Here is a 24,374-nt window from a genome sequence, read left to right as displayed (position 1 = left end):
AACCACTTTAAGGTTTTGTTTAGGTCATTTAATTAGCTCTACTTTCTTAAGATAATGAAAAATTAGTAATAAATAATAAAGACTTTGCGGTATTCTGATTTAGTAATGTAATTATATTAGTTGTGTTAGGTTTGTATAGTTGTGTTAGGTTTGTGTTTACTTTGTATAGGTCCCATACAAAGTAAAATAAGAGAAACTGATCATTTTAAATGGTCTCTTATTCTTTTTTACAGAGCTATAGGAAACTTTCTAAGCAACATGACTCAGACTTTTGATCCTGGCTTGTGGGAAACAGTGCAACCGTCTCAGTTTAAGATTAACAGGAAGCATTAGCTGATGTGAAGCTACTTCAGAGAGCTCTTGTCAGGAATTATGGGCTCATATAAACTCGGAGCTTGTTTAAGAGTTTTGATGGAGACTTTATTTATCAAAATGTCAATTGAAAATGGGAAATTGTACTGTAAATTTTATACTCGCTTTGCCAAAAGGGACCACAACACAATTCAATGTAGAGGATCATATTTAGCAAATTCTTCAAGGAAAACTGAAAAACTTTTCCAGAAGCTGGTTTAAGTGATCCCGGGCTTACCTTCTCACCCCCATGTAGCTCATCAATAAGACTTCTTTCACTCGTGTCCAGTCCTTCCTATACGTTCCTGGAACAGGACAGGAAGCGTAATGTTGAGAAAAGGGTTTGGGCCGTGCTCTTCACCAACACTAGGGGAGTGTTAGAGATCTCCGTGGGGGTTTCAGGAGTCTGGTGACTCATTCAGGAGGATCCTGGTCCAATCTGATGGAGGTTTGTTTAGTCAGGGCTCAGAAATATTATTGGCTTTTCCACATCTCTGTATTATTCTCTGGCTGCTTGGCTGTCCAGCTCCCACAATCATTCTCCAGCTGCAGGGGACTGGGAATACTGGCTACCAGTTCTCTGAACATGATCTGGTTATAATAACAGCATGGTTTGGTGCTGATATTAATCTGAGCAAAGCCTTTATATCTTGATGTTACGCCAGAGTTATTGGAGTACTTTGGAGGAGGGAATTTTCCCGAAATCAAAACCAACTTGTCTTTATGCAGTTTAATAAAAAAAGAAAATGGGGTCTTGTCAAAACATATAAATCTACTGCTTTGTTTTGCCAGTTTTCACTTCAGAGACATGAGTGTTTTCCTCCAAAACATGGTAATCCTTATAATGTTTCAATGCCAGTCATAAAGGAGCCGTCACAAACATTATGGGACCATCAAACAAGCTTTTCATTCATATTTTTCCTCTGAGTTGAGCTGTAAACACAAATAAGATGGTTATAAGAGTTGGTTGACTAAAACTAGTGTCTCAACATATTTTAATTGGGTTTAATTGTTAATGTTTTTAACACTATTGTGCAATAGAAGTATAAAATTAAATTCTAACTTTTGGAAAATACTTGGCATACATTTAAGATTCCCTGATTAAACAATGTAAAGGAGTGAAACAAAAGATTTTTGAGTTAATTACGTGAGAGCATTTCCAAGTTGTAAATCACACTTCAGAAAGTTATGAGAAAATTAGATCTGAGTGTTTCCTGCTGTTTTGTTGATTATGTTAATTCCCGAATAATCCATCAGCTCCCACAGTGAGAAATAAAGCTGAGCAGCTCAATTTCTCATGAAATAATTTTGTCTGTCTACCAAGAGGTCTAAAGTTTGTCAGAAGCTGTGGCGCCTCCAGGGGAACCCCAAGAAAGAGAGGGAGAAAATAAAACAAAACACTTTTTCCATGTGAAAATATCAGAGTTCCTATTTATCTTTCTTTATTACATTCTTCTGAGATATTTCAGTCGATAGACATTTCGAGCTATGGAGGAGTGTTGTCTTAGGCTGGTATGTTGTGTGCTTCAAATTCCATATTTTCAAGACAACGAAACATAAAACAGAACAAACGGATTTGGAAGAATCTCATTTAGCGATCCCCACATTTAACAGCAACTTTCAGATTTCCAGATTCTGAAATATTCGTATTTAGACACCTCACCGTAATGAAACAACGCTTCAGTCTGCGAAGTGGATATGGTGAGTCAGTTTAAACCGACCATTATTGTTTTCCCGATTTTGCTGAATTTCCCCCCAAAGTTCTGGCTTGATTGAAGGAATGTTCATCGCTGTTTACAGCAGTGAATGAAAAGCTTTTCTGTTTAGGCCTTTGCATCGCAGTGTTTCACATTTCTGCCCCATTGCGTCTTAGTGTCCGGGGTGTGCAAAACAAAGTCAGGAAATTGAAGCTGACAGAGTTACAGATCCAAAATGAGAAGCAATAGCAGACTTCGTTAATCTGGCTGCCCAAACAAACTTAGTATTTATCATGAAAACCGTTGTTTAGCCAAGAACCCGACGGATAACAACCTGAAGCAGACAACGAGCACAACAACAGATTTGCCCTGATCCCAGCAGAGTTTCTCAAGATGGTGTGGAAATGTTAAATGTGATCTAAAACAATCTCAGTACATCTATGAAAAAGTTTCATTACATTAATTTCAAGCTGAATTTGCTTAGCATGTTCCAATCAAGATAATTTTTCACTCCCTTTTAATTTCCCTTGTTGATAATTTGGCTTGTAGCATATTTTATTGCAGCTGCAGTTACGTGTGTGATGGATGTGTTACGTGATGGCTGGGGACAGAGCTCCCCCAACACAGAATCAATGCGCAGTCCAAAGATGTCACACTGATCCTGTGTGCGCTTTTAAAGTTTTTTTCTTGTGTGGTTTTGGAAATTGGCGGCCTAACGGGACAACTCCTTAATGTCCCACCATCCGACAGTGACATGTGCCACGCTCCTACCATAGCCATGGTATTAGCGCATTAGCTAATACTGTGAGAGGTTTAAGAAAAGCGTGCTAAGCAGGCTACATGACAGACACAGAAATGGAGGTCCAGCTCCCAATACTGTCTCTCACAATCTCACTGTGAACATCACTGCCCAGAGGAATAAGCATTTTGATTTGTTAGATCAACAACATAATGCTTGTGGTTGGGAGTTTTAAAAGCTTTGCAAAAGAAAAAAGGATTGGGATTTCATTACTTTCATAATGGAATATGCAGATGGGCAGTTTGCTCCGTGTCACTATGACACAAAGACCAAATAGTACAAAACAAGCATCAGCAGTTGAGTTTAATCATGGACTCCCATGCTGAAAACCCCCCCAAAACAACCCCATTCCTAACAGGCATATGATGACTTGTCACGGTGATGGATTTAGTGCAACTTGATGAAGAACAAATCAACATGAATTTATTTTAGTGTTAGCATAAAGCTTAAAAGGGCCTTAAAACTGTCAGCCAGCTCTGTAACCTCAGCTGGGAGACGACTGTCCCAGTGTTTAATGTCGTCAGAGATGCAGAACAGTGATAAAACACTGCTAACGTTTACAGTGGCAGCCAACTTGGACCTTTGGTACTTTGCCAAAGTGATGTAACACAGTAACCTGGTTTCCATGGCTCAGTGGAAACTGCAACATTAATGATTTGATTGGATCAAAATACTTTTCTTCATCTTTGTAATCTTTTTGTTTTCATCCTTCCGCTTGGTCGAGACCGACCTTCAGAAGCCCTGCATTAGCCCATCTTCTTCAGGTTACGGTATGTCAAGGCGACAGCGTTGCTTCGGTGCTGGAACAGCGCGTGTGTTTAAAAGATTACATCATCTCGTGGTCTGTTTGCAGGAAGCTTGAGAAGGAGTCTCAAAGCATCCTCTCCAGGCCGGAGATGCCTCCTCTGCTCTGAGACCCTGTGACTTCCTGAACCTACAAAAACAGAGTGGGGCTTGTGCGCTGTCAGTGAACCAAGACCGACACAAATACACTCATCAGCCTTTCCCACCTCCCCCAGAATACACTCCATACATTCCCTGTCTTCAACACACACACACACGCACACACACGCACACACACACACACACTGGAGACCTCTGAGCAGAGATGACACCCACGCTTCAACATGTCAGCTCCAGCTCAGGAGGACTCCTTTGTTTACTTATTTTTGTTTGATGGAGCTTTTGGACAAGGTTCCTCTTCCTCTGGGCTGCTGAAGTCTCGTGTGGTGGCCATAAATATTCCGCAGGCTTGAAACGAGCACAGATGTTTGTACAGCCAAGCCTTGCTTTTACGGTTTTCTTTTTCTAAAATGATTCATGATTTCACAGTTTAAGTTCCCCCCCGCTGGGATCCCAGCACAAGAGGATGGCGCACAGCAAAGTGGAGACAATAGACAGCGATGTGAGGTTTTTCTGAAGGAAGACATCGCAGCTTTCTACAGTTCACATGCACTCATAATGGACATGAGTGTAACTAAAGTTTAGATTTTAGATGGAGGAAATAACACTAATACAACTTTGATGATTTATTTATTTTTTTGAAGGATCTAGATTCACATGTTAAAAATGATTGTGGATTGATTGAGGAACTCTGCATTTTTTTGGAATCAGTTCTAGCCAATCATAGAGTCAAAGATCATCACTTCATATTGTTGTATCTCAGCACAAATATTGTGGATGTTGCAAAACTCTCTCCGGTCCTGGGAGGACACCAAAACAGCCCCAATTATAGGAAAAAAAAAAAAAAAATCTGTTGAAATGTTCATGAACAACCGAGGAAACATGGAAAATCAAGAATACCATGAACTAGACAAGGAATATGATTGTCACTGGCCAGAATAAAGCCGGCGTTATACTCCAAGAATGAATCCCTTCCTCCAGAGCTTAAAGCTTGACTAAAGTTCACAAAGCATTGAGGATTCAAACAGGGATTCATGTTGTTTGAACATGAACTACATGAATCCTGTCCACACGACATGTGAATTTCAGTAAATTCAATTGTCAATAAAGTGTCTCTTTGTCTCTTTATATTTTATTCAACAGTTAGGAGAAACCTAATTGCTTAAAGATATTTCCCCCCTCATAGCATCTCCTTCAGAAAACATAGTCCAAGTCTTTATTGTTTCCCTATGTTCAATTTAATGTAAGACTTTATTGCGGCAATATTTTTGAGGGACCGTTAAATGCCCGAGACAGTTATTGGCCCCTTTGGTAAAGAAATAATGAAACGAGACATCGATAAACTCCCGCAGAGTTTTACAGAGGAACTCTGTTCGTTTTCAGATGAGAAGTTTACAAATATTAAAATTCGTCACCCAAAAATGTAAGCTCCAAAGCACCACTGCAGATACGCAGCTAAATTCTCTAAACAAGTGGGATTTCAGCCTTGATTTCAGTGTTTCAGCTGTTTTGCATTTTTCTGGAAGCTTGCTCCGGATTTGTGGCGCATATACTTCTTCCTGGTTTTAACAATTTCCTACTTTCTTTTGATCGGTCACATCAAATTTCCAGCAAAACAATTTGAAGTTTGAGGTAGTACTGCATGCAAGAACAACAAGCTCTGACTCCTGTTTTATCTGCAGACTGTGAAAGAATAAAGCCGCTGACAGAGGTAGGGGAAAGGTGCCGGACACGTCTCAGCGTTTGAACTATAGTGCACTCAGTGGATTACTGTGCAGTTGAAAAGGAAATCAGACTAAGAGGGGATTTGCACACTAACACAATTCATCCTATTGGCACAGGAACACTGCTTCATTAATTAGCCAAGTTTGACCTGATGGGCATGTTTGCAAACAGCTACATTATTCAAGTTGTTTGTCTTGGGGGACATTAAAGCACAAAGCAATACTTGATATGCTCCTGGCCACGTTCTGATAGATTTTCTTTCTTTTTTTTTGCACGTAAGCCTTTTCTTTTTCTTTTAGAAACACGGGGAAGGTGTTAGTCTTTTCACCGTTTGTCAGAAAATTGAAAACGCAGCACAAACGGAAAGCTCAGAGATCAAAATCGCAGCCTTGAGAAGAACCACAGGATCCTCATGCAGACGAGCCATTTAAATAACTCCCTACTGTGTCCCGTTTGTTAGAATCCCATTTGTCAATTCTGGATTAAATGTGGTAAAAGTTTCTCAATTCCTCTCTATTGTTTTTGTCTTTAACCTTTGTTGCCTTCAATCATTTTCTTTGTCTCATTTTCTTTTGTTTTCCAGATCTGCAGCTCAGGTGTGGCACAGTAAAATGAACCCCCAGTTGTCAGGATGGGGTTAAATGTCTTGTGTTTAATTCAGGCTTAGTTTACTCAGTCATTTAGCTATTTTGGTTGGTACCCCAGTTATTTTGGTCAAAGGTAGTCTACAACTGCGGCACCACCAAACTAACTCTCACATTTGGCAAGTGTGTATGCTTATGTGCATGTGTGTGTGGCAGTAAATAGAGATTTAGACACAGCTGAACGTGAAAGGAGGCTCTTAAAGTCTTTGGGTGGTCCGGCTTCTCAGCCTTCTTTCTGGAAGTGGCGACACCAAACAGTGGTCATTATTAGCAGACGAACCACCCTACCAGGCTGGGATTACCTTGCAGCCAGCTGCACATGTGAACGTCTAAACAATCCTCCCACCATGTTTTGACATGCTCTATTATAGGTTCTGCATTTCGCACCAGTTCCAGAGAGACAGAGAGAAAGAGAGAGAGAGAAAAAAAATGACATCTAAATGAAATCATTCATTTGCTCGTCTGATGTCATCCAAAAATTGCCATAATTGCCGAGCTCTGGCGTCTCTGGTCTGTGACTGGAAGAGACGACAGCGCTGGGAGAGGTATTCTTTGCTGGATCTATCTTAAGTCTGGCTATACAATCATGGGAACACTTTCTTTTCTCCGCTCGACCGACAGAGCACACCTTTAACACCCCGCTGGAGCTGCAAACACAGGGGCGCGATTGGAAGCGGTGTGGTCGGATGCAGGAGGCTAATGCTAGGCTTTCAGAGCCAGCAGCAGCAGCAGGGGCTTAGAGTGCAGCAGCATGTGGGAACACACAGGTGTAGTTATGTAACTAAGTAAAGCCTGAGAGGCACAAATGCAGGCGAAGTGAGACACACCAAAAAGAACAAGTAAAAAGACGACAGGAATGGGTCTTTTACTTTTTTTTTTACATCGTCTACTTTTTCATTCAGTCTTAGTCCAGTGCTCATATGTAATCAAGCTCTGTTTCTACAAAGTGCTTTGCAGAATTAAAACAGACTCTTCACCCAAATGAATCCTTCTGCTAAGAATAAAACAAATGAGAAAATCAAACACATTAACCTTTAATAACACACATTTAAATGAAATGTTAAATATTCAAAGCAAATGTTAAATACCGGGGTAAAACGTAACAAGGTGATGTACAACCAATAGGGAAAGCAAATAAAATTCTGACTAAATGTCAATTATAAGGCTCAATAAAGGCACAGACAACACTGGCAAGCAATATATTGCTAAAAAAAAAGTCAACAGTGTGCAACTAGGACACAAGCAGAAATGTCAACCCTAAACATGACTGAACTCAGGAAATTCATGTCTTTTAAGAAAAGGGAGAAAGAAATCCAAAAGTTTGATTGTCAACATTTAAAATCAATCATCAGCTAACTCTGCATGCAAAATCCACTCTTCTTTTGCTGCCCCTTTTTAAGGACTCAGCAGCAACGGAGATTTCAGCATGAACTTTTATGATTTTTGTGGCGTGCTTATGTGTGCAATAATCTGTCTGTGAAACCTGTTTGCACGTCTAACAGTTAGGTTTCTTGCTAATTCAAGATGAATACTGCTCTCTTTGTCTGAGGTAAACCAGCCTGTTTTCTAGCCAGCTCCTTCAGCCAGCTCTCTTACATGGATACTTACCTCCTCCTGGCCTCTGCTCCAGCCACTACTTCCTCCCCATTTAGCCTGTGGTAAATACAGTTTCACTTTACCTGTTGACTGGTGTCTTATTTTTGGTTCTGTTAAGACTTATCCCAACAACAACGCCACTGTAACCAGTGTTAATGGGCTGAAACAAGTGGAGATGTTTATTTTTAAATCTTTTGTTTTAAAAGAAGAAAAAAAAAAGTCTATTGGACTTTTTATTTTTGTGTTGGCACAGAGGGAGTTATGCATTCTAATTAATGTTAGAAGATGTGGACTTTACAAATTTGCAGACTAATCTCAGTCAAGCTGAACCAAACAAATAATAGTAATAATTTTAGCATATTCAAACCTCGGTTAGCATGTTCAATGCTGAAGTTTGTTTCAGTACAAATAGAAAAAGAAAACAAATAAATGTGACGAAGAGGGAAAGCCTCTTTACGAAAAGAACATGGCAACAGTTCAGATGTTTGCCAACCCGAGTCACAAAACATCTGGAGCAATACGCTTTGTACCGACGTGGCCAAGTAAGTCACAATGTTTGGAGACAGCCAAACACAATACGTCAACACAGACGCATCACTCAGCCGCTAAGCACGGTGGTGGAGGGGTTATGATATGGACTCGTTTGACCTGTGCGGCTTGGAGTTCTTAAGTTGAACACGACCCCCTCCACGGATCAAATGTGAGAGCATCTAAATTGGGTCAAGCCAGGCAGAAAATGACTACTTCAAGTTACTTTTTCCAAAACGCAGATCTACAAGCTATTGACTAATGGTTTGCGCAAATATTTTCATTGGAATTTAACAGGCTTTGAAACTTTCTTTTTCCAAGCCAGCAGCTAATTGCCAGTTGAAGAAAAAAAAAAAAAAACATAAAAATAGATGGATTGTGTCTGAGCTGAACAATGGCTGCCAGATCTCTGCATGACTCATCCTGAATCAGTCTGGAAAATGGTTAAATCACGATATTGTGGTTTCTTTATGGCTATGTTTTTGTACTCTGGAGTCTGGACATTCACACAAAGCGAAACTGTTTGTAGCAATGCGAATAATTTTGAACCTTTATCGCGTTAGAGCTTTTGTTTTTATTAAATTGGTAACGCAGTCATTTTGTGTTTTTTTTTTAATTTCTTTATTGAGTTGCTCACGAAGGCAGTGAGGACAACTACAATGGTGTCATCAGATGTTTGCATTTGAAATAAGCTTCTCCCCTTGTGCCTGTTCTCTATCTCGCTCAGTGGAGCACCAAAGGAGGTTTGACCGTAGACATGCCGACTCTATGAAAAACATTAGGGATGACGGAAGCTTGAAATGAAAATGAAAAAATGACGCAAAGTCAAGGATTTGTAAAAATGTTTGATTATTTAAAATTTGCTGAGCGATGAAGATTTTAATCATTTTACGAGCTTCTGCCCAGTGGATGCTGCAAACAAAACCACCGTTTGCATAAAATAATCTGAAAAGTTACTATTGTAGCTGCAAGAGCTGCTTGGACATCTACTTAGGGAGGGATTGTTGTGGAGCAAGTCACGAATCAAACCACTGCTTGCCTACGGGATTACATGCTGCAAGTGGACTTGCAGTGGCGAATAATCCCTTTTGTTATCCAAAAGACAGACATAAACAAGAAATGGGCAGCAACAGTTCAGCTGTTTTGTGCTCTAAGCTGCACCTGGCTGGCGCCTTTGTAGCTCTGTCATCTACAAGCTCTCCACATTACGCGTCTCCATCGGTTGAAGTACTTGGAGGGAGCCCACTTCCTACCTATAGCCACGGGCACATGAAACCAGGAAATGCTTTTCTAAAGAAGTATAAAGTGTAAGCTTCTTTGCTTAGCATATATGACACGTGCAACATTAATTTTAATGATGACTAAAGTGATTCCGGTTCATTTGCAACTCAACGTTGAACGCAAAAGTTTACAGAACGAGCTCCAAACCCAACCTGACAAATCCTGAGACAAAATATTTCCAACAATGATCATCAGTTTCAAGTGGAAATATAACCAACAAATGATAAAACGGCTAAGTCTGTTTTGTTTTTTTTTTATAACAAAAAGCTTGGACAGTTTGTAATCTGGGACCAGGTCAGAGGTCACGGCAGGAGCACAGCGTCTGATGCATGTAGGTTTGGTACATGAAGTTATAGGATGTCGCAGGTTGATCTTGATCGCTGGTTCTTCCTCTTAACCTGCTTCCCCTCTTACCTCACAGTGATCCGCCCCACTTCCCGAGCTGGCCGGCACCGAGTCTGCCTCCCAGACGGGGGGAGGAGGAGGCAGAGGGGGCAGAGGGGGGTGAGTGGCGCTCAGCCTGTTGTGTAAGAGCAGTGTAAAGAGATAATACGCTTTGCTCAAGACAAGCTCTTTGTCTGTACTTTCACCTGCGGTCATTAACACAGTTATCTTCAAATCCCTGCGCTGCAGACAAAAGTGCCACAGTTTGTGCTGGGATAAATGGACCGAGCTTCAAATTGAAAGATTTTATGACTGAAAGCTTTAAAAAAATGCTATTAGGATTTTGTCCGAATAGTTAACAGCCTCTTATTTTCTTTTTAAAGAAGGGTAGCTCAAAATCCTTTCTACTGTAAGTTTTGATATAGATCCAGAATTATTCACATCTTGCAGATCAAATCTAGGACTCAGGTTTGGGTGGATAAAGTTTTATATCTGCAAGAAATTATGAGTGAAAACAACCAGCAAGCTATAAAATATGACCACATTGTTTTCAGATGTACCAACTCACCCTGGGCAAAGCGCTTTCACATTCTCGACATATTTGCTTTCTTTCCCCCAGCAGCAGGATTAACAGTAACTTTGAGCAGAAAGGTGCTTGAGTGGTTATTAAGAACACATTTTCTGATCATCGTCCAGCACCAAGTTAAAGTTTCCAGATTGTGCTTTGCTAGCCTCATTTTTTCTAACTCTCAGATGAAACCACAAATTCACATGTGCCTTTTTTCCGACTGTCTGGAGTTAAATCAAACCAGTTCGATGATTCTAGCTGACCTAAAACAAAATAAATTTGGCCTGATTTAACTTCAGGCAGTGAGACGAAAGGTACAGGTCTAAGTCTCTTTGGTTTACTGTTCAGTTTGCACAGACTCCTGAGTGTCTATTGTTTCTAGTGTTCCTGCACTTATCCATTCATATGTTTATTTGGATCTCTGATCTCCCCAAATTGACTGGAAATTGTTTGATTCCTGATTTAATATTGGAGCCTGATTCAAACAGCATTGACGTCTGCAAAAATCAGAGCTGATTTTTAATGGTCCGTCAATGAGATCAAAACATCAGTGTATCGGTGGGATGAGTCATAAATAGAAGAAGTTTGGAATCAAGAGCAGATTTGCTGGATCTGATTGCTCAAAACAGCAACAACAGCAACAAAAGAACAGAGCTTTGCCTGATGAGTCACCGAGTCTTTAATGGTCATTTAAAACACCAGTTTCTGTCTTACAAATTGGGTTTCAGGTTTTGTTCAGTCCTGAGGAAAAGCATGGAGCCTCGCAAAAGGCAGATAATTGTTGTTTTCCACTGAGTGAACAAGCTGAATCATTTCATCGTGAACAGCTTGGTGACATACGACTGTGTGAAACCTTGGGAACGAAGCATCTTGATCTCAAATCAACACTAGTAGAGCGTCTAAAGTCAGACGAGTAGTTTGAGATGATGGGAGTTTGATCTGAAACTCAGAACTACTGGAGCTTGGAAATGGTTTTAGTGGCCTGGAGACTTTTCCTCGAATGCTCTCACGATAATCTTTCCAGGTAACATTTCTGCTCAAACAGCAGTCTGAATAGTTACATTGTCATCTAAAGTTGCAGAAAGATATATTTGATACACTTTTAAGCTATGATTTCCTTAATCCAAACTGGTTAGTGTACGACAGCGGCAGTAACGGTCGTTACCGAGAGACCATAGTAGCAGCTAGAGCTGTGTGGTTTTCATTAAACCGATGTTTCTTACTCACAGATCTTTCTGAGGCAAATCAGGCCAACATATGTGGCATGATTTACGTCTCATTTGCTCTTATTACAAGCTGTAACGCCAAAGAGAAATGTCCAAAACCCATCCGAGACAAATCTGCATGTAATCCCTGCCAAATCTGTTCATTTTGCACACAATGACCAAGCAGGTTTATTGCTGTTTCACTATTTCCCCTACAAACATTGCAAGACCCACAGGGTTCACAGCTGACTAACTGAGGCCCTGTGTTTCAGACGTCTATCATTTTGCCTTGCACTCTTACAACATTATGATTCACATCTAAACTATCAGCAGATGGAAAGCTCATCTGTAAAAAAAAAAAAGATGTAAAAATATGAGCGGCTCTGGTATTTGAGCAACCGTAAAAGAGCAAATATATCAACCAAGAACTGGCTGAACTCAACAAGCTACTGTACGACAGAGAGATATAAATATACGCGTCTTAAGAACAGCTGTCCACACTGCCCTCTACAGGTTGAAGCAGTTATGGAAACGTTGAGTCTGCATTTGAAAATGACTCTTTAGTTTAGAGCTCCCTCTTGTGGCTAAGTTACAACGACATGTTTATTTTATTTTTACTGTATGTGTTACTTTTAATTGCAATTTTTTTAGCCCTCTTTTGTCCTTTCTCTCTAAAGACAAGAAATGCATTTTCCTCAAGATAAGACAAAAACAAAACAAAACAAAACAAAAATAATCTCTAAAGTTGTCCATGTGAGCCACACGGGTTTATGTTTCTGCGTCAGACTGCTCTTTCGCACAGCAGCTGCTTTTGGCGCAGATGTGCAAATACTTTCCAAGTGGACTGCAACCGGGATGGCGGTCAGGTTTGCGAAGATTAATCATTACACACTGACCTTGTAAGAGTATGGGACCCTGAAGCCCAACTCGAAAGAGTATGAAACATTTCATTTCATATCCAGAGACTTTTAAAACAAAAGTAGCTGAACCCTTTAATTTCCTGTTTTAAAGGCGGAACTTTAGAGCACCAAGCGCAACTTTCCGAGCTTTGCTCTGAAGGAATCACCTTGAGGCTTGTGTCGCCGCGGCTCTCCGCGCCTCCCCTACGCCAGCCTCTATATTTAGGCTGCTTGTTGTGGCGCTGGTCAGCTGGGACCTTCAGCAGGACACGCCTCTGGATTGAATGGAGCGCACCGTGCGTAAAGTCCAGACCGCAGCAGATCCAAACTTTGTCGCTTCTTTTGGGTGTCGATTGGTTTTGGTATCGGCATTAGTTCGTCGGAGACTATAAATGCAGCGATGACTCGAGAGGAGGACCTGATCCGGATCGCCAAAAAGCTAGACAAGATGGTGTCTAGAAATAACACGGTGAGGCTGTATTTTGACACCCGGTGGCGCTTTGTCACCTCGTGCTGCAGCAGGGAAGGCCCAGAAAGGACTCCCGCATAAAACTGAAGTTTACTCTGAAGAGGAGTTTGGTTTTAGTCTAACTCGATGGGAGTCAGACTGCATGAGTGGAACAAACGCGTGTCTGTTCTGTAACAAACGATCGACAGGTGTTTGCGGGCTTCCATCTGTTTTTTTTTTTTTTTTTTTTTTTGCAGCCCCCTCGGTGTGTAGCTGCACGGCTTAAGCTTGGACAGTTTGACTTGACACTTTTTTTTTTTTGCTTTTACATATCATTCCCCGATCGTCTCATTTCGGCCTGTGCAACAGAAAGTAAACAGCGCGGCCTGTTGATTTACAGTAGCCCCGTAGTGCCTGAGTGTTGTGTCTGCTTCTGCAAAAAAAAAAAAAAAAAGATAAAGTTTCTTGGCGCTCCTACAGTCCTGCAGAAACGTTTAGCAAGTCTCAACGCGGCTGACTTAACCCTGTGTCGTTAAGTTAACTACGCGAGCTTTATGCATTTTCTCACTTTGTTTGCTGAGACAGTACAGAAGTGAAAGTGTTTTTACCCACCAAGCAAAAAAAAAAAAAAATCTCTTTAAATGGCGCCCGGTTGAGTGTATGCAGATCTCTGTTTACTCTGCCATTGCATGTTTGCAGTGCATTCAACGAGTATCGCAGGGTTAAAGCAACTGTAATGTCTTCTGTGAATGCAGGAGGGTGCCATCGACCTGCTGAAGGAGTTGAAAGGCTTCAATATGACACTGAAGCTTCTCCAGGTAAACTATATGACTGCTGTTCATCCAAAAGTCTGGCAACAACATGGAGGCGTAAGGAAGTTCAAAATACCTTTTTTTTTTGTTGTTGTTGTTGCTGCAGGAAACAAGAATTGGCATGTCTGTGAACAACATCAGGAAGCACTGCAGAGACGAAGAAGTTATCTCTTTGGCAAAAGTCCTCATTAAAGACTGGAAGAGACTTCTGGGTGAGAACATCTAACCGGACACGCAGTTTCTGGACTAACTAAATCCTTAATATGCAGGTCTGTAATAATTACAGTATTACAGACAAGTTACTAATACTTCAGCAAAGGAAAGTCATCTATTACAACGATTTATACTATTTTAGTGGGTACAGCAGAAGTCAAAATGTTAAAATCAGAATATTACACAAGATCAATAAAAATAACTTCTAAACTATTTAGAAATGTCAACCTGCTGGTTATGATACGAATCATAAATACTTGGTTGGAACTCCTTTTGTATGAATTACTGCATCAGTGCAGCTCGGCATGGAGGCGATAAGCCTGACGTTTCTAGAAGCCCAAGGTTGCTGCAGCCTGTGCCGATACTTGATCACTTTTACCTGAAAACCAGGCTTTGGATTACAAAGCAGCAGTCTAGTTTGTTGTGTCCTATGCCCAGGTAAGGTACTGATACCCTTTTGATACTACATTAGTTGTAGGCCATGTTCTGGAGACGACTGTCCTTGGTGGCTCTTGAAGCTTTACTCCGGCCTTCATTCCCTGTGAATCTTCTCAAAACTCTTGAGTGTACTTTGCTTCTCAAACCTCTGTGGTTATCCCTGTTGCTTTTGCTCTTTATTTTTTAGGTGCCACACTTTTTCTTCCACTCAGCTTCTACTTAATGTGCTTGTGTTCAGCATTGTGGGATCAGGTAGTTCCCAATGACACCGTGCGGCTTCCCTCCCTGTGGAGGGTGTCGTTGACTGCTTGCTGGACATCTGTCAAGTCAGCTGTCTTCCCCACGATGCTACATAACATTTCTGTATTAAGTTTTTTTTGGGGGTGGGAGGTTGTATTTGTCTTATATAAGCTTCTAATTTTCTTTTCTTTTTTTAAATATTTGGTTTTCATTTGCTGTGAGCCATAATACACTGCTCAAAAAAAATAAAGGGAACACTTAAACAACACAATATAACTCCAAGTAAATCAAACTTCTGTGAAATCAAACTGTCCACTTAGGAAGCAACACTGATTGACAACGGGGACCCTCGTSGGGTCAATCAGTGTTGCTTCCTAAGTGGACAGTTTGATTTCACAGAAGTTTGATTTACTTGGAGTTATATTGTGTTGTTTACGTGTTCCCTTTATTTTTTTGAGCAGTATATTTCAAATGAACAGAAGTAAATCATTGACGTTTATTGCTCCATGTTTAATAAATCAGTATAATAATTAAATTATTGCCATTTTCTGATTTTCACCTGCATTCTGAGGCTGAATTATCTGCCTTTCTGTCTCCCTTTCACTCTGCCAGACTCTGGAAATTCTCACTCTGAGAAAGTTGACGAACTGAAGAATGGTTTGGACGCCAGGAAACCTGCAGCAGCTACAAACAGCTCCTCCTCAGAGCCACAGAGCAGGTCAGTCTGATGGCGTTTGGAAACACAAGCTGCGTTATGCTGATATTGCATCATATGGACTGGATGTACATTATGATAGAAGGTTCTGTCAGAAGCAGCACATGTGCAACCTGTGTTTTTATCAAACCCAAGATGGGCAAATTATTTTTCTCTGGTGGAATAAAAAGAACGCAGCCATGGAGACAGTCATCAGTTTTTGTTCATAGCTAAATATGAAAACAATCCACGAAAAACAAAAGCAAACACTTCATTCACAATCTGCACAGATAAAATAATCTGATTGGTGGGAACCAATGCGCCATCTAGTGGTAACAGATACTTAATCCACCGAGAAGCAGAACAACTGTCTTGAATAAACTGAATACGCTCAACATATCAGTCAAAACAAATACATATTTAAAAGTAACATTTCACACATTCAGCTAAATATGTGGTTCAATAAAGGTGTTAATAGAAAAAAAAGATCATAATACATTTTACTTATAAGTACCTTTCAAGATTTGTAAGATCGCTTCATACCAACAACATTAAAACAACACATTGTGAACAAAGGTAGAACATGATACAAGGAGAAAAACATATAAAATACAAGTCAGAGTTTGTGTGATGCTTGAGAAGGTGGAGTGTGCCATGCTGGTTTGAACAGGTGAGTTTTGAAGAGTCTTTTATTCTGTCAAAAGTTGAACAATTTGTTCACTTCTCATTTCTCATTTGTCCTCAACATCAGGGGAGTTCAAACTTTTCCCTGAACTGTAAAGTTGACTGTGTTCAGTTGTTAATTAAAAACTCAAACATTAGTTGTATATTTCTTTCTGGTTTTTTTTGTTTTGTTTTGTTTGCCAGAGATCAACTAAACATTATTCTACTGAAAAGGACAACAAAAATCTCATTTTTGTAGACAATGTTTTTGTAACTTGTGCTGGATCAGACAAGTGAAAAGGATCTGAAATTGTTGCCTCATTAAAAGAAAGAAAATATGATTATTTCCAACATTTTGGATTTGTTTCTTATTGACTATTCTCAACAACAAGAATAGGATACAAGTCACCTTTTCTTCAGAAATTGTTGCTCCAACTTATCAATTGCCCGTTGTGGTCGGGCCAATTTGTAACATTCTCCGATTGAATGTCTACAAATATCAATTTCTTGTCCTAAAGTTTATCTGGGTGTGCGTTCGTGTATAATACGGGAGGCAAACTGACACAATATTTATCTCAGTTATACTTAGTTAAAAATATTCCCTCAAGACACATTCTTCACACTCCTCCACCATTAGTCCCTTATTCCCTCAGGTGTTTTGAAAGCGGCTGAAACCTGGAACAGCTCCGCAGCTGTGAGACCAACCATGAAAACCTTGGGCTCCATAGATAAGAGGCGAAACTCGAAAGAAAAACTCCAAATCACAAGGACAGAGTGAGACCTGAAGAGTCTCAGATGTTTTAGTTCCCAGCCTTTTAGCAGGGCTTCAATATTACTGAAGGTATTTAAGATACTCTAGAAATAATCACCTGCAGGGAAACTACTTTACGCAACAAATGCAACAATTTCTCTGCTTAAAAGGGCTTTTCAAAAAGGTATTCATTATGTTAACTTCTATTTGTGATTTTATGTCTGAGGCCAACATTAACACATTTAGCCCCGCTGAGTGAATACTTTGAGAAACAATTTTCTTTTTTTAATTACTCATAGGGAGAAAATGAGGAGACTTCCAAAAGCAATTGGTTGTGCCGGATTTTATTTAGGGGTACCAAACTAAAGAGGACTCAATATAAATGCACTTTTTAGATTTTTATTTTATTTTTAGATCTTTATTTGCAAAAAGTCATGTATGTTATGCCTCATTTTTGCAGTTATGTATTATGTTTTAGTCTGTCACATAAAGTCCAGCTTTAACACAATACAAAGCAACGACACAGGAGGACAGCAGCCTTTCCTGAGTATGAAATACTCCAAAGTGGAGGAAAAAAAAACAACCTTTACCTCTTTACAAGAGGTAAACTATGTGTTTCTTTTAGTCACAGGAGGCTGGAGGCCAAACTGAAACATGAATCAGATTCTGACAAAAGCAGGAATGAAAAACACAACGACAACCACATAAACAAAGAGAGGCATGCGGACGATCCCGGGGTGGATGGAAAACACCTCGAAGGACAGCAAAGTGAGAAACACCTTCAAGAAATCAGAGCAGAGAAACAAACACCTGCAGCGAATCCCAAACCGGGAACGGATAACAAGAAAGAGAGGCACGCACCAGACCTGCAGAGTGGAAAACACGAGTCGGACCCAGTCAAGCACAGATCGCTGGAGGATTTGAAGAAGACGAGAGACGCAGAGCTGATAAAGAAAGAGAAACCCTCCGAGGAGCCTAGGAGATACGCAGACGACGGGAAGGAGGATAAAAGCAGAGCGGAAAGCAGACACGAGTGGCCTGTCGGCCCACCTCAGAGAGGGAAGCCCACTGAAGCTCACAAGCTAATCTTTGAAAGGTGAGCAGCCGTTGGCCCAAACACTGACGCTTGCAGCTCACAGAGGATTCCCCAAAACTTCAGGCTGAACTATTAATTTCAGGAGAGGAGTGCTGGACAGCAGCGTACTGTACCCCACCCGCTTCCCCTCCCCCCCTCGACCCGCTCGGCCTCTTCTGCCCGTCAAACGTCCGTCTCTGGACTCGAAAAAAGACACCAGGTCAGGAACCCTGTCTGAGCCGGTCGCGCGCTAACCTGCCCACGCTGCTAACCGCATGACTCAACAGGCTCCGAGCTCCTCACACGTCCCGACACCAGCCCTCACTGTTGTACACCTGGAGGCTCTGCTGTGCGTGGCGCATGCCGCGGTGTGTGTTTACCTGTTCGGACAGAGCAGCGCGCTGCTGCGCCTGTTGTGGTACAGGTCTTGTGAGAAATTCTGTTCCCCTGTGAAAATCTGTTCCCCCGGCTCACATCTGTGCTGTTGTTGTGATGTGCGAGCAGGAAGGACGGTAAAGAGTCTTCCTCTCGACACCCTCACTCTCAACCGGGCTCTCCGCCACCAAAACGACCCGCGGCGGAAGTCAAGAAAGAGAGGTCAGGCATGCACGTGGCGCATGTTTTTTTTTTTGTTGAAATATTTGTTTCACTGTGCAAAAATGAAATGAACCCAAACTGGTTTTCAACATCAGGAAGGTTCCACCGGACCCAAATGCTCCGATAGCTCCTCTTCCCTTCCACCTCCATCCTCCTCCGCCGAGGTTAGGCTCTGCATGCCTGCCTGTGTGTGATACTTGCCGCTTCACCGCCTTGAACTTTTTCACATTTCGTTACGATCACAAACCCGAAATTATTTTAGCGACTGTACGTGAAAGACGTCAAGCCTGAATATGTTTTATGGATTCGTTTTGATCACACTGACTGCTGTAATCGGAGGGAAAAAAAGAGGAAAAACGGGAGATGAGTAGAAAATCTTGGCACCGTTTGAAGCTATCAATGCCAGAACCGTTTGTTAGGAGGAAAATGGGCAAATTGGCTGTAAGGGAAACTGTTACCACAGCCAAGTTTTACAAGCCTTCTCTAACCAGGCAGGGCAAGTCTTGTCTTGACGACTCTGGTCCTTTCTGTTTGTCCCAATAGAGCTCCTCATGGGTCTCTGCTTGCCTGGATGGCACAACCAATCAGAGGTCTGTTAATTGGACAGCTGCTTCACAAAAACAATGTGGTTCAATTATTTTTATCCATATCCTGAAGCCCAGATCCAAACTACAACCCGTCACTTCAGATACCAGAAGTCATGATTGGTCCGTTTTTATTCTGCCATTTTTCTAAGCCATTAAATTGAATAGAAGACAGATTTACACTCAAGGTTTAACACAGTTCATAGTCAATATTAAAACTCTGACTTACCGTTTAGTTATAAGGTTTTTAATTTTCTAATTTTGCAAAATGCAATGATTTATTAACAATACATTTTTGACACGTATTGACAGGCATTCAGACCCGACGTATTTAGCAAAGTGAGCTTCGTCAAAAGGCGTAAAAAGGTCAAATCTAACTCGTCCGTCTGCACGTCGTAGACCAACACAATGTCATGGGAGTTTTAGCGGAAAACCCCAACATTGGGGTTGTAATGTGGCGAAATTGTGAAAACGTTCAAGGGGTACGAGTGATGCAGAAATCCGTCACGTCGTCCTCGTTCCGAAGTGGCTGAAAAGTGTTTGTCTCGTTTAGAAAAGAGCCTCCTGATCCCAACGCGCCCCTTCCTCCTCTCCCGCTCCACCTCCATCCCCCCGCTGCTCCTCCGAAGCGCCCCTCTGTGGACGGGGGCAAGGACAGAGAGAGGTCTGGGCCAGATGTTGCTGCCTTGACGTACCAGAGTGAAACAGTCAAGGACGACGCAGTACAATTCAACACAGAGTTTCCCTCTTTGTGAGTTGAATCCTTGTGTTGTTTGCAGCAGCAGGAAGCCGTCCTCAGACTCGAAGCCTCTGCCCCAGAAAAAGTCCGCAGATTGCGTGAAGAAGGACAGGTCTGCTTTCTGTCAAACCCCGACGTGTGTTTGTGACAATATTAGTCCGATCTGATCGGTGATTTCAGATTTTATCGCTTGTTTCTTGTGATAAATTGAAAGCCATTTCCAGAATGAATTTATCTGCAGGTATTCTGCAGTTGAGGCGATTCTTTACAGCTATTTTAATTTAACAGGAAAGATTCAGATGATGGCAAAGCATCTAAGAAACTGTCAGATGACACCAAGAGAGAAAGGTTGGAAGCTCATTAACTGTGCATGTCAAAGTGAATGTGGGGCGTTCCTACTTTGACATATTATTATTATTATTATTCTTATTAGCAACTTAAACTCTACAACTGAAATTAGTGCAAAATCTCACATTTTCTTGTCAGGAAAGATTCTTCTGACTCTAAACCACCCTCTACCAAAAAGCCCGCCATCGAGGCCAAAAAAGAAAAGCACAGGTGTGCAGGAGTGTGTGCAGAATCAAATGTGCACTTTTTCACAGAAAGGTGTGTCTAATTATCGGTGTTTTTGTGGCAGGAAGGATTCCAGTGAACTGAAGCCAAGCCAACCTGCAAAAGGCCATTCCACTGACTCCAAATCCGTCAGGTACGAAACGCATTCAAACGTAAATCTAACATAAAGAGAGTACGTCAAAATGATGGATTCGGATCGGTCCCGTATGCACTCTAAACTTGTCTCTGCGTAGACGCGAGTCCACCGACTCAAAGAGAAGCAGCTCACCTCCAGCAAAGAAGATATCAAGTGAAAGGTAAACATTGTGGCTTGTAATTTGTAGACGCCGTGCGTGCTAATGTCTCGCGCTAATTGATTAGGTGGTCAAATGAAGGGGTGACAAAAGTCTGGAGTTGTGTTTAGGATTTTTCCATCCATTTCATGCCTGTAACCCCTACTGTCACATACTGCACGGTGTCTTGTAATATTCAGATGGATTAAAGGATAGGAAGTTTAAACAAGCATCATTCAAAGACCACTTCAATAGATCACAGTAAAGTTTAGTTCTGACATCGATTTAAAACGTTTGCACAATGATGTGTTTCTCAGGAGAGAGTCTTTAGGCTCGAAGCCTCTTGGACAACCACAGAGGAAACAGTCTACTGACAGCCTGGAAAGGTACTTAACTGTTGGGATAGAAACTGTTACAAATGACGTTGGCCACGTGTGACTTTATTTTAAATGGAGAAAAAAAAGTGAGTGATTTCATTTTATGAAATATCCTTGGTTTAAAAAAACATCAATAAATCGGCAGAGTAATCTTCCAGAGCTTTTTAGTCCTAAAGCATCCTTTCCCCCCCACACCCCCAACAGGAAGGGTAAAACCGAAGCGCCCAGAACTCCCACCACCCCGACCAGTCCGCTGTCACCCAGCTTCAGCTCTCCGGGGGGTCCTCTGTCCCCTCACCTGGCTACTGGAGACTCCGTTAGAGACAAGTGCATTGAGATGCTGGCAGCTGCCCTGCGGACAGACAGTGAGGCTCAAACCTCTCTGTAGACTACTGAAGCCTCGGAGGTGATCACTGCGCTGACTAATTCGCTCTGCGTTTCACAGATGACTACAAAGATTTTGGAGCAAACTGCGACGGCATGGCAGCAGAGATTGAGGATCATATCCTTTGCTTACGTCTCATCACTGCTGAGTTCTTATTTTACTAATTGGTGGTAGATAAAAATGTAGATCTTACTGTTGGACCTTAACTGAGTGAGTTCACATATCTACCAGGAGATCAGGGCCACAGACATGAAGTACAAGAACCGAGTCCGGAGCCGCATCAGCAACCTGAAGGACCCCAAGAACCCGGGACTTCGCAGAAACGTCCTGGCCGGCAGCATTGAGTTGAGCCGCATCGCCAGCATGTCTGCTGAGGTAGTTCGCTGTCACGCAGTGTCCGCCTCCAGTTTCCCTCCCCACCCCCTCTTTAGTTTCTATCCTCGCTGTAGGCCACATGTTCTCCTGCTCACTGTGTTGTGTCCAGGAAATGGCCAGTGATGAGCTGAAGCAGCTGAGGAACGTCCTAACCCAGGAGGCCATCAGGGAGCACCAGATGGCCAAAACCGGTGGGACCACCACAGACCTGCTGCAATGCGGCAAATGCAAGAAGAAGAACTGCACCTACAACCAGGTAAACGGGGGCTGCTTTTACAACTTAAACCGGCCGCCACAAAGGAAATGGAGGCAAGATGACATGATAATTACGAGTCGCTGTCGCTTCCTCTTCCATGCTTCCATTAAAAGAGGAACCGAGCTTTGGTTTTCTGTTTGGTGTTACACCTAAATGTTTTACATCATCAAACAAATGCTAGGATCAGACAAAGATAGCCTAATTTAATCCAAAGTGACGTCTTGAAATTATGATCTTCCATATTTAGGGGAGGAAAAAAAAAACTACCCACACCTACCTACCTGACCATGTGAGAAAAGGCTATGTCACTCATAACATGATCCGTAATCAAGCATTTGGAATAACTTGTGTCTTTCGCTTTGTTGTGGAGGAAGTGAAAGACTTCCTTGTATGTTGGCAGAATTATTCTAACTCGGCTAGGGGGTGCACATTTTCAGAACCTTCATTTAAAAATGAAAGATTTTGTATTTTTGGAGCTGTTCAAAGGTGAGCTCTCTTGAGCTCAGTTAACCTGATGACCAGGACTTTCTTCTGACGGAGAACAGACTGCATGCTAACGTCACTCACAGCTCGTCGTTCTAAAAGCAGCAGAGAAGTTTGACACCCTATAACACCTTTTTCTGAAATATGTTTGTTTTGCGATGAGTTTTTTGCTCCTGTCCACCTGTCTGGGATTTGGTTATTTTCTTCTCTGTAGCCCTCCTTTCTGTTTTTCTGGTCTCTGGTGTGTCTGGTTCCTGTCATGATTCTGAACGTTGTGTTTGGATCTGTATTTATTCTGGTTTTTGTGTTGCTATTCCTTGTGTATCATTTTTTTCCCTGGTTGCATTGTTTGCATATAGATTTGTTATTGTTTTTCTCGGCTCATCAGTTTGCTTCATGCGCAGCTCTTTTGGAGTCTGTTGATTATACTCACCTGGCTTCCACTTCTTTCATCACTCATCTGTATTTATACGTTTGCTCACTTTGTTCCTCTCCAGATTCTTTTCTAGGTTTTCATTCCACTTTATTTTAGGTGATCACTTATTACTTTCAATATAAACTACTTTCGCTCATTGTATCTCTCCTCCTTTCAGGTGCAGACCCGCAGCGCTGATGAGCCGATGACCACATTTGTCCTCTGCAATGAGTGTGGCAACCGCTGGAAGGTAGGCCTTTAATCTGATTCGCAAACTTTTCTACTTAAAAAAACTAAAACATGTTCAAAATTGTTTCTCTTTCTGTTTGTTTTTAAATTTCAGTTCTGCTGATGCCTTCAGAGGTGAAGCTATTCTTCTCAGAGGCCCTGGATTGCTTCTTGCCCATAACTGGACGAGAAAAAGTTAGCAAACCACTGTAGATGATGGATTCAACAAAAAACGTTCTTGCAATTTTTACTAGAGATTTTTTTAGATTTATGAGCATGGATAAATAAAGTTGGAATACAGTGGATTGGACGACGGCTTAATCATGAAATCCACATGGTTGTAAATGAATAGTAATTAGGATCTTGGACCTAATTAACAGGACACGTTAATCTCTTTAACATGCCATGCAATACAATAGCCGTTTATTTTGTATATACATATATCTTCCAATAAAACCACATAAATAAAAACTCTCTGAAGTATCATTTAAGAAAAAAAAAAGATTGTAAATTGCCATTGCTGTGTTTGATGTGTACAAACTGCATGTCAACTTTATAGTGTTTTTTTTTTTTTTGCTCATGCAACAGAGTCGTTAGATTTCACAAGAAACGTAATGGAGGCCTAGAAGTACGTTTTTTGTTTGTTTTTTCTCCAAAAAGTTACTCAGGTAAATGTAACTGAATAAATACTTAAAGCAAAATAAAAGCTACATCATGGTGGCCAAACAATTCATTCATCTGAATTAATTGGACTCTGCTTTGGGAAGTTGCCACTGGTTTGCTCATCTTCTTCACGTTGGTCAAAGTTGTGACACCTGGAATTTTTTTCAACCTCACCAACATTTTCTACTATATGTAAGAGTATGTCTATATATATTTCTGTTCCTTTTTCTCCCAGGAAAGGACAGTAGGTGGCGATAGTTCCCAGGAACCTAAAACAAACCTGCTGCAGACACAGCCACTCAAAAAAATACATTGATCTTTTACCACTGTGCTACAAATGATACAATTTGTGTCTCATTTAAGACCAGGTGGAGAAAAAAGCAAATAGAAGTGCTGGTGAAATTTAGTCACATTTTCAAAGGGAGGATAGAGAAAGCATCTTCCTTTTCAAGCTTCAGTAATCTAACTATGCTCCATCTGTCCTCTGGAAAACCTGTGGATGGTAATTATGTA

At 41.3% G+C, this 24,374-nt stretch overlaps 1 protein-coding gene across 4 annotated transcripts; it reads left to right on the top strand.

The window, feature by feature from the left end:
- Positions 1-12,741: 12,741 nt before the first annotated feature.
- Positions 12,742-23,928, top strand: tcea3 (transcription elongation factor A (SII), 3). 4 transcript variants are annotated; one of them, XM_008432311.2, is made up of 21 exons: positions 12,742-13,049; positions 13,784-13,846; positions 13,947-14,052; positions 15,344-15,449; positions 17,465-17,935; positions 18,018-18,134; positions 18,419-18,511; positions 18,607-18,675; positions 19,649-19,759; positions 19,875-19,946; positions 20,123-20,182; positions 20,321-20,392; positions 20,472-20,540; positions 20,641-20,703; positions 20,997-21,065; positions 21,261-21,421; positions 21,502-21,558; positions 21,662-21,816; positions 21,926-22,072; positions 23,149-23,220; positions 23,314-23,928. In XM_008432311.2, the coding sequence occupies exons 1-21, from the start codon at positions 12,981-12,983 to the stop codon at positions 23,320-23,322; spliced, it is 2,211 nt and encodes a 736-aa protein (XP_008430533.1). In that variant the 5' UTR covers positions 12,742-12,980; the 3' UTR covers positions 23,323-23,928. The 4 variants fall into 4 exon arrangements, with proteins under 4 accessions (XP_008430533.1, XP_008430532.1, XP_008430534.1 ...); XM_008432310.2 differs by lacking the exon at positions 19,875-19,946 and having other exon boundaries at positions 19,649-19,846; XM_008432312.2 differs by lacking the exons at positions 19,875-19,946; positions 20,123-20,182; positions 20,321-20,392 and having other exon boundaries at positions 19,649-19,846.
- The last annotated feature ends 446 nt before the right edge of the window (positions 23,929-24,374 follow it).

This window comes from Poecilia reticulata, linkage group LG16 (assembly GCF_000633615.1).
Source record: "Poecilia reticulata strain Guanapo linkage group LG16, Guppy_female_1.0+MT, whole genome shotgun sequence".
Classification (NCBI taxonomy): domain Eukaryota; kingdom Metazoa; phylum Chordata; class Actinopteri; order Cyprinodontiformes; family Poeciliidae; genus Poecilia; species Poecilia reticulata.
The sequence above is the reverse complement of the archived record's forward strand: the minus strand, read 5'-3'. Positions and strand labels throughout refer to the sequence as shown.